Source organism: Phyllobates terribilis, unplaced genomic scaffold (assembly GCF_046119375.1).
Source record: "Phyllobates terribilis strain yellow unplaced genomic scaffold, ASM4611937v1 Scaffold_1__5_contigs__length_1240528914, whole genome shotgun sequence".
In the NCBI taxonomy this organism is placed as follows: Eukaryota; Metazoa; Chordata; class Amphibia; order Anura; family Dendrobatidae; genus Phyllobates; species Phyllobates terribilis.
This window is the reverse complement of record NW_027362761.1, coordinates 428,409,279-428,425,668: the sequence shown is the minus strand read 5'-3', so window position 1 is coordinate 428,425,668 and position 16,390 is coordinate 428,409,279. Positions and strand designations below refer to the sequence as shown.

Below are 16,390 nucleotides of genomic sequence, written 5' to 3'. Positions count from 1 at the left end.
TTTATTCTCCCCAGTAGCTTTCCCATTTCAATCGCGGGGCTGCGCCGGCACTGGTTCAGTCACTGCTCTGAGTATATAGAGAGCAGCGGCTGTAACTGCGCCCCTGGCACTGACTGACAGCTGAGCCCCAGCTGTCAGTCATTGTCGGGGGTGCGGTTTCAGTCACCGCTCTGTATACTTAGAGCGGTGATTGAACCCGCGCCGCCCCCGTAACTGAAACAGGAGCGTTGCTGGAAAGAATAAAGTTAATTTTCTCCCTTCAGCGTTAGATTACATGCAGGCGCCGGGCAGCATAATAACTCTAACCTGCTGATTAACCTCATATCTGTTGGTTAATAGTGTTTTTTCTGGTGACAGGTTCACTTTAATTTTTCATATCTCAACATTAAAAAAGTAGAATCTTGCAATTTTCACACTGGCCACTAGGCCTAATACTCCTTCTTGTTGGGCACATGAACTTCACCAGCAATAGAATTACTCTGACCCTGCTAAATTATATCAATGTTTAATGGACAATGTTTGTAAGGGTAAAGCTCATTATGAAGGCAGAAAGAGGAGGTGAGCTGTGACATCACCTCTTGTGTATGATGGATCCCGTGTTATCTCCTGTGTATAGAGGTGTTACCTTTCTCTGTAATGGTGTCTGTGATATTAATTCACCAACAAAAACATTTGAATTGTGATTTTTTTCACAGTGGACCCAAAGCGCAGTTAAGCAATAACTTGTACAGTGGGGAAAAAAAGTATTTAGTCAGCCACCAATTGTGCAAGTTCTCCCACTTAAAAAGATGAGAGGCCTGTAATTGACATCATAGGAGAATGTCATATGGTCAGATGAAACCAAAGTAGAACTGTTTGTTAGAAACACAACTCGTCGTGTTTGGAGGAGAAAGAATGCGGAGTTGCATCCAAAGAACACCATACCTACTGTGCAGCATGGGGGTGGCAACATCATGCTTTGAGGCTGTTTCTCTGCCAAGGGACCAGGACGACTGATTCGTGTACATGAAAGAAAGAATGGGGCCATGTATTGTGAGATTTTGAGTGCAAACCTCCTTCCATCAGCAAGGGCATTGAAGATGAAATGCGGCTGGGTCTTTCAGGATGACCATGATCCCAAGCACACCGCCAGGGCAACAAAGGAGTGGCTTCGTAAGAAGCATTTCAAGGTGCTGGAGTGGCCTAGCCAGCCTCCAGATCTAAACCCTATAGAAAACCTTTGGAGGGAGTTGAAAGTCCGTGTTGCCCAGCGACAGCCCCAAAACATCACTGCTCTAGAGGAGATCTGCATGAAGGAATGGGCCAACATACCAGCAACAGTGTGTGTCAACCTTGTGAAGACTTACAGAAAATGTTTGACCTCTGTCATTGCCAACAAAGGATATATAACAAAGTATTGAGATGAACTTTTGTAATTGACTAAATCCTTTTTTTCCACCAAAATTTGAATAAAATTTCTTTCCAAATCAGACAATGTGATTTTCAGGATCTGTTTTCTCATTTTGTCTCTCATAGTTGAGGTCTACCTATGATGTCAATTACAGGCCTCTCATCTTTTTAAGTGGGAGAACTTGCACAATTGGTGGCTGACTAAATACTTTTTTCCCCACTGTATAAGTAACCTGGTGCGTATATACAAATATAATGCCATTCCAATCACGATGATGTGGTTCCCAAAAGTCAAACAAACGGAGCCCTGGTAGATCCTCTAGTATTATTTTCAGGTTCATGTTTTTAATGGTTCTGACTAATTAAACTGTAGTTGGGTACACTATTCAGTACTTTTTTACAAAGAGAAAAAAACATAACTAAAATGACATTTTGAAGATGAAAAACTCAGACTTGTGCCTAAGGAACGCAGGTAAGAAACAAATTGTCCAGCTAATAAGCAGTTCTCCACTTCGCCTGCTGTAGGGTGCCTGGGGCACACGCACCAATTTGATCTGAATGTTGCTTTTCTGCTTTTGTGTTTTATGCCCGTGTTGTATTTGCTGTGTAGGGGTTATTTATGTTTGTTTGGCAATTCCAGATTGACCTGTTGGTTAGACAACATTTGTGTCTTGTGAATCCAACATTCATTATCATTAAATCTCATCTGTGAAGTGCGTATGGAGAGGTATTGCGGTGATGAGCTTAGAGCCGGCCTGCGGAAAATAACTGATGGCAGTTCTATCTAATGGAACGCCCAAGATTCAGGAGCAAAGTTGACTTTGCATGTGGCAGGATAGTCTACCTACGATCACGTGGGGTGCTATACAGAACCTCAAGTCCTGTTTTTAACCCTATTACAAGCCTGAATTATGGAGTCTGTGAACCAGGAGATCTTTCACCAACTTATAGGTGGCATGATCGAAAGTTAAAACAAGCACAGGCAAAAACCTTACTGAGGTATTTTGTATTCTCTGGTGTTACCTTCAAAAGCGGGGCTTCCTAAGGTACATTGCATTGTATATTTTGTGGTTTGAAAATGATGTGAAATGACCACAGTTCAGAGCCACAAAACCCCATGTTCAGTAGCTTGTTCCAAAAGAGCGAGTCCTCTAGTTGGCTCCATACAGCTGCATATCTATTTATCACAATAACCACACAATAGAGAATAACCACCCAAATGAGAAAGAAACATGAAAAACTGTCAGATTCTATTTCTAGCTGAGAGCTGGCTTCACAGAAACCGAGAAGAGGTAGGGAGTTTCTTTAGAAACTCTCAGGAGATGAAAGGGAAATAACCGAAAACACAAATTAGAGTTGTACTAAAAGCTGTTCATGAATATAGGTCAAGACTGCAAACGTTTGAAAACATTTGATTTTACATTTTTTTTTTTTTTTTTTTTTTTACTAGTCGTTTGAACAGTTGTGTTCCCTACAATGAGAACATTCATATGCATATTATGTACGTTGCATATCATTTTATACATGGAAGTTTTGCATGGAATAACATATAACCGAAAAATTGATGAGAGATTTTTAATTGTAAAATGTTCAGATCTGTCCCTCCACCCATGTTCTTACAGTAGGTGAAGCGCAGTCCATATAGGATGTAGCAATTTGTTACATTTACTAGATCTAAATACTTCACACAATTTCTCCTGTTTTCAAATAATTCAGTCGTTTCATCATATATTCAGCATTTACCTCCTGTAATTTGCTATTTCTCATCTACGTGTCACACTGCAGCTTTGCTGTGGAACAGACGAGAGATTCCTCTGTTAAAACTTTTCACCTTCAAGTTTCTGATTGTCCAATCCATCTTGCAGGTTGGCTGAAAACCTTTGATGACTATTTCAGAGACCAGACACAGCACATTCTTAATAACATGGTTGTAAAATTGCAAGAGGACAAAGAGAGAAAATTCATATGGTCGGAGATCTCCTACTTTGCCAAATGGTGGGATGGCATTGATACCCAGAAGAGAGATGCTGTTAAGAAGTAAGTGAAATAAAAACTTATTCTCAGGACTAATTTCCTGAGTATAATTGCTCTTCACATTGAATTATACATTTTGAAATCAAATTGGAAAAATAACGTGATCTATATGTTTCACTTAATGCAATGTCACATTTACCATAGAAGCTGAGCGCCGCTAGGCCTCATTCCGACGTCATTGTTTTTCTTATATGCAAAAAAAATTGTCCGTTTCATCAGTGTGCTGGATCCGAGCTTTCAGTATTTGTCCTTTTTGTCTATTTTTTACCATTCAAGATTCATCAGTGATTTTGATGGTAAAATAAATCACAAAGCTGCTACTATCTATTACGATGTCAATCACGGATGGCACACAACACACAAATGCCATCCATGTGCTGTCGGTGATTTTCTTGGAGCCAAACACTTGTATGGAAGATTTTTCATCCATGGCGTCAATTTTAAAAAAAAAAATGGACCTGTCTCCGGAATTTTTTTTGTGTTAACATTCCCACAGACTATCTGTGAAAACCACAGATCCAATGCGTACGTGAAAAATGGACATCTGAATAATACCTTCTAGGGAGTTTGGTGGGAGGGGATCCGTAAAAGAACTGTTTTCGCTGCCTACTATGAGGTTTTCCGGATTACTGCATCTGCTACTGGTGTGAACTCATGTAACTGATTTCATATTTTCCCCATTGATCTGTATAAATCTGTTTGCTTTCTTGATTGATGGGTGCAGAGAGTCTACATATTTCATATAACCATTGCCCCCCAATATAAATATATTATGAATATACTAGGGAGCAGCACGAGGGACAGAACCCATGCTGAGTCTTCCTGAGATGCCAGGAGTTCTGTTTGACTCTGAGTATGTGTATCGTCTCCTAGGGTAGGACATTTGTAAACTGGCATTTCCGTATCTAAATTCTGTCTTATTAGCACTAAATTAAAAAAAAAAAACATTTCTCCATAACCATATGAACACAAAACAAACCTTGTTACAGGTCTTCTTTAAGGGTCACCAGTTTTGGTAGTTTTTGGCAACATTTCTGCCTAACATTGGCCAGATTATCAAGGAATTTTCACACTACTTGCTCCTCATGGAGTTTTTACTGGATTAACTAACTGGATTTCTAGCTCAATAGTTCTTACCGGATTAATGGCATTGCTTTGTGTTTTTTACTAATCCCATTTTATATTATGCTGGCTTCACAATGTGCAGTTTTTATGCAGGTGTTTTTGCGCTAAATCAGAATGGGATAGAAAGTTGCATTTCGAAACCTAAGACTATGTTCCCCTGATGAGCTTTTGGTGAGTTTTTGTTGTTGCAGATTTTCTGCACACATTAAGTAAAATGAGTTACTTGCATTTTTTTCAAAAAATACACAGCGTAAAAGAACTCAGCGTGGGAACGTAGCCCAATGCAGCAAGTGCATCAAAACTGACTTTATTTACCAAGAACATCCCTACAATGTGGATTACTATGCAGTGTCTGGGCAGACATGAACATGTAAAACTATTGCAGTGTCCGTTCACCATATGCACAAGTAAAAGCTTCAATTGGCCTTCGTCAGGTTTTTTATACCTTTTGTACCTTCATTGAATAGTACAGGTCTGATGCACTATTCCATTTAGAAATATTGAAGGATCCAGCGAAAAAGGTATACCAAGTGGTGTATATTTTCTGTTTAAAGCATTAAAGGTGTTATCTGGCGCCATCCAGAGCAATTCACTTTCAAATCGGAGGTGAGCGGTTTAGATGATGATCTAACCCCACACAAGTGCTGGGAGTGTTCATCCTGTTCACTTCTGATGTGGAAGTGAGTGGTTCTCGATTTTGCCAGATGGCCCTTTAAGGTGTGTGGGTGGAGTATGGTGCCTTATCCATCGGCCAGGAAATCACTTCCCTTCATTTCGTACCTTCAACATACATTGTGAATTTCCTCAGCCTTTAAGACTAGGTTCAGTCTAGGGTTTCACACTTTAGGAGTAGGTTTCTGCTTTTCTGTTAAGTTATAGCAACAGAAAAAAACACAGCAAGAAAAGGTTCCGTCCTATGACTAAAACAAATGACTTCAAACAAACGGACCTTATTAACCATTATAAGGTCTGTTACCGCACGCTGTTCTTTTGTAACAGAAGCTGAAAAGTGTTACTGTTTGCAAACATTTTTATGTAGACCATGTTAATACTTAATTTGTAATTCATTTTTATATAGATTAATGAACACCTATCTACTTAGACATTTTTATGTCAAGGGTCTCTGGAAGGAGTGCATAGCAATGAATGGGCAGGCAGTGCGCATGCGCAACTACTGATCCATTCACATGGTGACAACAGTACCTTTTTTTGTTATTTGAGATCGATGGAGATCCTATATTTCCCACAAACAACTTTTCTGAACTTTTATTTGCGTCCATAAACTGTTGTGGAGGAACTAGCTCACTTATGGTTCTTGATTTTTGCAATGGACTGTTCTAAACAAGAATAGAAAATATTAGCTTGGAATATTTTTATTTTTCATCGACAAAATGCCTCCAATTTCTGCATTTTTCACTAAAGAATTTAGTGTTAAATTAGTAAAATGTGATTTGGTAAAAGCACAAACTGTCAAGGCTTGTCAGAAGTCAATACGTAATTACATTGTTATTTTGCAAATTCAGGAGCAATGCTGCTTATACTGTATTTCTCAGGGTTTCTTAGCTGACCTGTAATTTTGATAACAAATTTCTGCTGGAAACAATTGACAAGATAATTGCCAGATTTATTTAGTCATCTCTGTGACTGTCCCAGATTTTCTACCTTTCTAATTGCAAATAGTGAAAAGAGAACATTTTCCTGTGCCAAACAAGTTAATGGATTGTAACAGTGGATGACCCTATAAAGCCCAAATATTTATTTTAAGTTAATTATTTTTCAGCCCTATGGTACGCACTTATTTGTGTAACAGTAACCACGGTGTTAACAATGCCTATGGGATTTAATTAAATTAAACAGTGGCGAGAGCATTTACTCTTTCTTCAACATTTTTATCAGGTCCATTAAATTTCTGCACAATATTTTTGTTGTTGTGGAACTAGTCTAAAAATGAACTTTTCAGCTAAAAATGTCTGATAAAAGCCAAGTTGGTTAATAATTTATGTAATCTTTAACCTATGGCCATCCTATTTACTCTTAAATTTACTTTTGTAAGGAGTTAGGAAGAAGGGGGATTAATGTCATTATTTTGGCAGCCTTTAAATTACTGCGATCAGTTGTGTGTAATGACCTATTTAGACAGTTGGACCACTCTTCTGTGAAATCTGTCTTTGCATTACATGTCCTGTTCACACAGAACTATGTCCAAGCAAGAACTGTATTCTTGCCATACCCTTTGTGGTCTAGAAAGGTTTAGCAAGATCAATCAACACCATCCACTTATTAGATACTGATTGATATCCACAGGATAGGTCATCAAAATTGTCAAAACGAATAGCTGATCAGTGGGGGTGCCAGGTGTCGGATCCTCATTGATTGCTATTGATACCTAGCCCGTGGATAAGTAATCAGTACCATATGCCTAAAGAACCCCTTTAATATACATGATTTTCTAATGATATTATGGGTAATATCTTTTTATCCCTGGAGGTCTAGGTTGATTTAGTGGATAACGTTTTATCTGCTACTCTAATTTTTTTCGGATACATCGCTCTATATATCTTGCTTCTCTTCACACAATTATCCAACGTGATACAAATTGTTAAGCTTTAGTCTTCAACATATGTTATTGGTATAAGATAATCTTACTTGGACTTTTCTAAAATTAAACTAAGAAGGAGGGCACATGATGTTCTTTTATATAACAAGAGAAAATTATAATTTACTTAAAGGGAACCTGTCACCAGGAATAACACTGTTAACCTTCAGATATGCGGTTAGTCTGCAAGATAATAGCGTTATGCTGCCCGGCGCCTGCACGAAGCCGAATGCAGCTGGGATACAATGAACTGTCTGCCCCCCCCCAGCATTTGGCGTCAGTCATGGGGGCGCCGCTGGTTTGTTACCGCTCTGAGTAGACAGAGCTGTGGCTGTAACTACTAACCCCCGGCCTCGACTGACAATGGCTCTGCCTTGCAACTGGCCTGCAGTAAGGGTCGGAGGCGTGTTTACAGCTGCCGCTCTGTATACTCAGAGCAATGACTGAACCCACAGCGCCCCCATGACTGAAGCTGAATGCTGGTGGGGAGAATAAAGTTAATTTTCTCCCCACTGCATTCGGCTATGTGCAGGCGCCGGGCAGCATAATAATGCTATTAACCTGCAGATTAACCTCATATTTGCAGGTTAATAGCATTATTTCCGGTGACTGGTTCCCATTAATCCCACTGCTTCTTTGTGTTTGGACTAAGAATTTATAATGGTAACCAAAGTTAAGAATTGTCAAATACAGATGACTTGTAATTAGATGGAAATGCCACAATAAAGCCAAAATGCATTTGTCAAATGCTTTGCTATTTTTCATTTTACCTTTCATGTTGACTTTAATGTTAACACTGTCACTTTATCTAACAGGTTAATTGAGCAGGAACAGTTTGAGATTGTTACCGGTGGATGGGTTATGCCTGATGAAGCCTCACCTCACTATTTTTCTTTAATTGACCAATTAATAGAAGGACACCAGTGGCTGGAGAAAAATCTTGGTAAGATATATATATATATATATATATATATATATATATATATATATATATATTTTTAAACTTTTGCTACTTGCACTGTGTGTAGAATTATTAGGCGAGTATTTTAACCATATCATCATTTGTGTGCATATTTTCCAACTCAAAGCTGTATAAGCATGAATGCTTATTGGTTTCAAGCATATCAAGTGATGTGGTGTTTTCCTCAAGCAAAATGGGCCAGAAAAGATTTAACTGACTCTCAAAAGTCCAAAATTAAGTCTTACAGAGGGATGCAGCACTCTTGAAATTGTAAAAAGTTGAGGTGTGATTGCAGAACCATCAAAAGTTTTGATGTTAATAGGCAACAGGGTTGCAAAAAATATGTTGAGAAAAAAGACACATGTTACCGATCAAAACTTTGAGAAGACTCAAAAGTGAAGCGGTCAGGAACCCATTATCCTCCATTGCTGTCATATTTCAGAACTGCAACCTCCATGGAGTGCCCAAAAGTACAAGGTATTCAGTTCTCAGAGACACAGCCAAGGTAGGGGAGGCTGAAGCCGACCACCACTGAACCAGACATAGAAGATGAAATGTCAAGACTGAGCCAAAAAATATCTGAAGACAGATTTTTTTCTAAGGTTTTATGGACTGATCAGATGAGTGACTCTTGATGGACCTGATCGATTAGCCCATGGCTGGATCAGTAACTGGCACAGACCTCAACGTCGATTGCACAGTGGAGGTGGGGTACTTCTATGTGCTGCTATTATTAAAGTTGAGTTAGTTGGACCTTTTCGGGTTAAAGATGGACTCGAAAAGAACTCTCAAACCTACTGCCAGTTTTTAGAAGATGCCTCCATCAAGCAGTGGCACAAGAAAGTCTGCATCTTTCAAGGAAACAATGATTTGTATGCAGGACAATGCTCCATCATATGCAACAAATTACTCCACGGCTTGGCCAGCCAGTAAAGGTCTTAAAGATGAAAGGATAATGACTTAAAGATGAAAGGATAATGACATGGGCCCTTTTCTTATCTGACCTAAACCCTATTGAGAACATGTGGGCCTTTCTTAAATGGGAGATTTACGGTGGAAAACAGTACACCTGTCTGAAGAGTGTCTGGAGGCTGTGGTTGGTGCTGCCCAAAAAGTTGATCGTTAACAGATTAAGAAACGGACAGACTCCATTAATGGAAGGGTTATGACTCCTTTTGAAATGAAGGATGACTATATATTGGTCACTAATGTATTTTTTTTTTGCAATGTCAAATGTATTTTTGTACATTTTGAGTCATTTGGTTATTATTTTTACTTTTTAACAGATGAAAATAAACTGAGATGAGAACATTTGTTTTTCATTTGGTTGCATAATAATTCTTCACACCTCGATATTCCTTTACCTAGAAACCTTTTATGTTCTCATAGTTGAGCTGTGCCCTGTGTAATGGAAAGTCATGAAGTATTTAGGTTATAGGATGCAACCATTTTCTACTACTTTTATGGTATAGGATTTATAGCCTAAAGTTGAAAGTATTGGCCACTTGTTTTAGGTACAAAGCTTCACAAATGCTGAATTTGATGGCATATGTCCCTGCTTTACATGTATTTTCTCCCAAACTTGGTATTTTTGGACACAGTCACAATTATGAAGATAGTGATGGTGGTGGTGAAGAGGTGGCAGCAGGGTCATTGCAGGCTGAAGAGATGGGTTTTCAAGTTCTGTCTGAAGGTTCTGAGTGTGGTGGATAGTCAGATGTGTTGAGGCACAGAATTCCAGAGGATGAGGTACACTCGGGAGAAGTCTTGGAGGCGATTTGGCGAGGAACATCGGAGTGTGGAGGAGAGAAGGAGGTTTTGGGAAGACCGGAGGTTGCGTGTTGGAAGATATTGGGGGATTAGTGCAGAGATATATGGAGGAGACAGATTATGGACGGCTTTATAGGTCAGCGTTAGCAGTTTGAACTGGATGCGTTGGGGAATTGGGAGATGGTGTGAACCTAGATGAGACAACAGTCTTAAAATATTCCATGCTTATTAAACAGCACGAGCTACTATGCAAAACCTGATGCCTGTTAACACTGCCTAGATTAAATTGGCACTTTCTAAGAATTAGTGTTGATTAGCCTACCATATTAATATGCTTGTACAGTATATAACTGTCTGCTATTAATTTTGTTAATTATGAAGGTGTAAAACCAAAATCTGGATGGGCTGTGGATCCTTTTGGGCATTCTCCAACTATGGCATACCTTCTAAAGCAATCGGGGATATCGAACATGCTTATCCAGCGCATTCACTATTCAATAAAGAAGCATTTCTCCGCAAAGAAGACATTAGAGTTCTTTTGGAGGCAAAACTGGGGTAAGTAAATACCTCTCATTATTGCTTTTCATTGTTCACTGACTTAAAATGATTATACATACATTTAATTGGAACTTTTCTATTATAAAATACCAGGAACTTTTAAATATCTTTATATAATGATGAAAACTAAGTAGTTACATGTTCACATTTATCTGTTGTTGGACGGCTAATAAGGCAGCCCATTTAATAAAAGTATTCCTCTTTCAATGGCTGGTCCTAAAGCAAGGAAGCTAGTCCTAATGCTATAACCAATCACTAAGCCCCAGCTGCTTGTGCATTGTACATTGGAAGAGCCACTGAGCCCAGTGATTGGCTGCAGTGGTGATCTGCACTGTCAATATGATGTCATTGCTGCTGTCAAAACACATAACTGGAGCAGCAAGGAGCCGGCACTAGACCCAGGGTGAGTGAGTACATTTGGGCTTAATTTTTCATGACTGCAAGTGTTTGGAGTGTTTTTAAAATCTCTTTACTGGGCCTAAGCTGCAATACGCACCGCAGACTATCAATGACCAGTGGTGGTGTTTGAGTGGGGGGAGGGGCAGACTAGTCTCATTCACTTGTTAATTCTATTGAGCTCCATTGTTTACATGAATGTATAAAGTCTTTCAGACATTCCTGCAGATCAGTCCAAGATTGGCCCACTAATGCATGGTCTGTCCATGGGTCTCCTGACCCAAGCATGACCACTTCATGTATTTCTTTGAGGCTGTCCCGCTCTGGTCAGAGCTGTATCCAGTCTGTGCATTGCAGTCCAATCTCACAGATTTGCACGGACGTCTGAATGAGCCTTAAAGGGATATTCCCTTCTCCAAGATCCTATCTCAATATGTAGTAGGTGTAATAATTATATTAGCAAGTACCTCCAATTGGAAATGTAGTATAGTTTTTCTGATTCTGTCTTTCCTCATGTGCAGGCATTGCAGGGCCTTAGGTATTCATGGTTACGACCACTGATATAGTGACAGCTAGTTTCTAGTGGTCGTACACAAGGATGCCTAAGGTCCTGCTATGCCTGTACATAAGGAAAGAGACAGTGAATCAGAAGAACTATACTACTTTTTTAATTGGGAGTATTTGCTAATATTATTATTACATCTACTACATATTGGGATAGGCTCTTGGAGATGGGAATGCCTCTTTAATACCATGCTGTAATTGGCGATATATCTAGAGGTGGCCCTTTTGCTGATGTCCCCCACTTCCTACAAGCTAGACAGACCCTGAAAGATAAGTGCTAATGGTTTCTTTAATCTTGTGATTCTGAGGATGAATTTTTGTTTTTCTAATGTAGTTAAATATTTGTCTGCGAACTTGAACTTGTGTGTGTCAGGAATGAGATGTTGGCAGCACTTATTGGAATGCTAACAGTTCATCATCGCAGAGCATGATACGCAGCACATCGGCCCTTTCCTAATGGATTATTGCAAGATCCTTAATTAGAAAAAAAAAAACTAAGTTGAAAGTTTGTGTGATCACAGAAAAATACTTGTGAAGTTAATGATTTAGAGAGACATTAAGCTACTTGGTCCTGCAGGCTGTAATGAACAGTCGAGACTGCTGATTTCCAAAGTGCCCAAAGCCGTTGCATAGGCTTTTAATATCCTATTGATCGAAGTTGAAAATAATAATTGTTGTTGATGACGTGACACGACTTTCAGCCAGCATAGAAAGCTGTGGAGGGTTCAGGGTCTACAGCATTAGAGGAATGAAGGCATTCCTTGCTTTTATTTTTCTTTGTGCCTAAATGTGTAGTTGCTGCAGCTTTTTTGGCTGGTAGTCCAAATATCCTTAATTGACTCTACGCCAAAGGATGGTGCCGTATTATATTAAAGTAAATGTGGACAGCACACAATTGTACTAAACTGTAGAACAGGATCGGTGTATGTGTAAATCACATACTAAAAAAATTGCATACAAAGTCATGCTAGAAGATTACCATTTTATAAACTGTACCAAAAATCATCTCGGGCATTGCATGGATCCGCGCGGTCATCACAAAACTTCATACTGCTTCTCCCCCTCCCCCAAATCTGCTCCATACATAAATGGCATAATATACTTTTGAATGTTATAATCCTTGAATGTTTAGTGTGAACAAGTTATCTTGCAGTGTAAATGCCCCTTTAGTCTCCTGTTAAAAACGTTGGTTTCACGATTATCTTGCCGTGTCAGCAGGCTGCCTATAAACTAGCAAAACGCTCGTTCATCAGGGGAAATAATCTTTATGCAGCATAAAAGATCATCATTCCCGGTAGGCAATCGTCCTGTGTGGCAGTCTATGCACATTGAGTGATCTAATATAGATCGCTTAGCGAGCATCATTTTCCTTTGTCTGCTTGTGTAAGCAAGTATTTAAACCACCGCCGTTAGGTAAAAAATTGCCAGTCAGTGGTCGTATCATGCCGCAAGTGAACAGAACTTTATCACCCAACTCTGCCAAAGGCTAAAGAAAAGCAGTACATGAATAATAAGCAAATGTATAGAAATGTTAAATGTAACAGGTGTTCTGACACTAATAAATCCTTTTAAACCTATTTACTGTGCTGGGTGAAATTGTATCAAAAAGATTATTATTGTTTCCATCCCCAAACTCCTTAGCTTCACTACCGCAGCTAACCTGCCGCCAGAACATAGATTACAGGTGCCTAGTGGGACTTTTCATTTCATTGTATTCGGCAGTAGTTAATGTTGAATCATAAAATAACATTTCACCTTTTGCCAGAACTTCAAAGGGAACGTGCAATTTTGTCCACATTTTTGTCCTCTGACATGTCCTAAAGAAATGTCAGAAGATTGCATCTGTGGAGATCCTCCTTAGCTTGAAGATACAAATGATATGAGCAATGCAACGTGCATCATGGATATCTTGAAGATTTCTGTTCCCCTAAGTATTGCAGTAGGGCTTGACGTCAGTAACGCTCTTGTGATCATTTTACCAACCGGTTTTTATGTTATGAAAAAATTAAAAATAAACAGAAAAATTTGCAAATGTGGAAGGTACAATTTTTCTCAAATTTCAAGCAAACCGGTTTGTGAAAGCAAAATATTCAGAAGTTACTATACACAGAATATATAAAGGAATTTTGAGATTATATATGAGCTATCAATGTCACCCTCTTTATGATGTATTCAGAAGATTAGTGCACAGTTATCTAGATTGATTAAGCAGGGGTTCTCGTTTAGTGGACCCTTATAATTTGCTGACTGCTCTAAGTGATCTCAGTTAATATCAGCCTAATAGGCTTAGTCAGATTGAAAATTGTAAGATTTTAGTATTTTTTTTTTTTTTTAATATGTAAAAAGAAATATATAAACTTTTAACCCCTTCACCCCAAAGCCTGTTTTCACCTTCCTGTCCAAGACAAGTTTTACACTTCTGACCAGTGTGACTTTGAGGTAAAAACTCTGGAACAATTCAACGTATCCCAGTGATTCTGAGATTTTTATGTGACACATTGTACTTTATGCTAGTGGTAAATTTAGTTTGATATTTTTTGCATTTATTTGTAAAAATATTGTCATTTTGGCGAAAATTTTTAAATTTTGCCATTTTTAAACTTTTAATTTTTATGCCCTTAAATTAGAGTTACCGTTTGTCACACAAAATAGTTAATAAAAACATTTGCCACATGTCTATTGTACATTTTTGAAACATAATTTCTTTTTTTTTGGTAGAAAGTTAGAAGGGTTAAACGTTGATCAGCACTTTCTCATATTTAACAAAATTTACAAAACCAATTTTTTTTAGAGACCACTTCATATTTGAAGAGACTTTGAGGGGTCTATATGACAGATCAAATAACCCAAAGTGACACCATTTTAAAAACTGCACCCCCCCAAAGTGCTCAAAACCACATTCAATAAGTTTTATTAACCTTTAGGCGCTTCACAGGAAATAAAGCAATGTGGAAGAAAAAAAATAAAATTTTACTTTTTCCCCAAAAAATGTTGCTCTAGCCCCAAATTTGGCATTTTCAAATGGTAACAGGAGGAAATGGACCTTACAGTTTGTTGTGCAATTTCTTCTCCGAGTTTGCCAATACCCAATATGTAGTGGAAAACTACTTTTTTGGGTGCACGGTAGGGCTTGGAAGGGAAGGAGCACCATTTGACTTTTGAAATCGGTAAAGGATGCCATGTCGTGTTTGCAGAGCCCCTGATGTGCCTTAGCAATGGAAACCCACCACAAGTGACCTAATTTTGCAAAACTACACCCCTCAAGGAATTTATTTAGAACTGTGGTGAGCACCTTCAACCCACAGGCGATTCACAGAATTTTATAACGTTGAGCCGTGAAAATGAAAAATTCCAATTTTTCCTGCAAAAATGTTACTTCAGCCTCAAAGTTTTCATTTTCACAACGGTAATAGAAGAAAATGCATCATGCAATTTCTTCAGACTACACCGATATACCATATGTAATGGAGAACTACTGTTGGGCAAACGGCAGGGCTGGGAAGGGAAGGAGCTCCAATTAAATTCTGGAGCACAGTTTTGTCTATAATAGATTGCCGATTTCACTTCACATTTGAAGAGCCACTGACATGCCAAAACAGCAGAAACCCCCACAAGTGACCCCATTTTGGAAACTACACCTCTTGAGAAATTAATCTAGCTGCATAGTGAACATTTTTAAGCTTTAGGCGATTCACAGAATTGTATAACATTGGACTGAGTCAATGAAAAGTTATCTTTTTTCCACTAAAATGTGACTTTGGCCCCAAGTTGTTCATTTTCAAAAGGTATAAAGCTATGTGTACACGAAGCGTTTTTGATGAGTTTTCGCAGTGGTTTTCTCACTGCGAAAACGCTTGTTAATAGGTCTGCCATCTATAGCAGTGGTAATCCTGATGTGCTGTACACATGATGCGGAAATTTCCGCTCTGGATTACCATTGCGGAAAAAAACACGGCATGACCATTGTTCGGGCTTTTCCGCCACGAATTTGCGCCCATTGACTTGAATTAAAACACAGTAAAACTGCAGGTATAATATTTATACCTGTGGATTTGCCGCGTTTCAATTAAAGCCAATGGGCGTGAATTCGCGCCAGAAACTCCCTACAGGTGGTACCCGGGTCGAGAGAGGAGCACTACTACTCTCTTATGACCTCCGCTCCCTCTGATAACAGCGAGAGTGGCCTGGCTGGGGGGAGCAGTAGTCTGCTCTGCCATGCCCGCAGTTTAAAATTAAAAAAAAAAAAACCTTATACTCACCTGTCCGGCACCCCCCGGTGTCCTCCTGGTCCCCAGCGGTGTTCCGATGCGGCCGGCGGTACACTGCGGGGTGTGGGCTCGCTCCCAGCAGTGTACTGAGCTGCCAGGACCTGCGGTCACGTGAGTGATTAGCTGATCGGTCACATGACCTCACCATGGGAACATTCTCAAGAACGTTCCCATGCTGGTAAGTTCACCGGTGCTGATCAGCTGATTTTCAACTGATGAACCCCAGTGACCTCCTGCAGCAGCATGTATACTGACAAGGGTGATTTTACACCCTTGTCAGTATAGAGTGCTGTCTTCTACAGCAGTGGACAATCGTTGATGACTGACAGGTGAGGAATATGGTTGGTTGTTTTTTTACTTTTTTTTTTTTTCAGAAGATCAATGGCTTTGCGGACAGAGGGTAATAAAAAAAATTGTAGAACCGTGTGTTTTTTATTTTATTAAAATACTTAATTCTGGCCTTGTCTATTATTGAAAGAGTGGTTAGTAATGTGGGCGCCATTATCCCACTCGCCACCACTACACGGCAGTTGGAAGAGCAGAGGCTAAGCGCCAGATTTGGCGCATCTTATCGATGCACGATTTCTGGGACTGCTGAGGGATGATATTATTAGCCGCGTAGGGGATAAGATCCATGACCTTTTCTCTGGCTATTAATATCAGCCCGCAGCTGTCTGTTTAGCATTTTCTGGTTAGATTTTATAGGGGGACCCTACGTTAATTTTTTTC

General features: G+C 39.2%; 1 protein-coding gene across 1 annotated transcript in view; it reads left to right on the top strand.

Annotated features, from left to right (window-relative positions):
- Positions 1 to 16,390, top strand: part of MAN2A1 (mannosidase alpha class 2A member 1) — a 165,178-nt gene that overhangs the window by 82,162 nt on the left and 66,626 nt on the right. Inside the window, exons 4-6 of the mRNA XM_073677488.1 lie at positions 3,255 to 3,426; positions 7,960 to 8,087; positions 10,257 to 10,430. Coding sequence (XP_073533589.1) covers positions 3,255 to 3,426; positions 7,960 to 8,087; positions 10,257 to 10,430 — 474 coding nt within the window. The remainder of the gene's footprint in view (positions 1 to 3,254; positions 3,427 to 7,959; positions 8,088 to 10,256; positions 10,431 to 16,390) is intronic.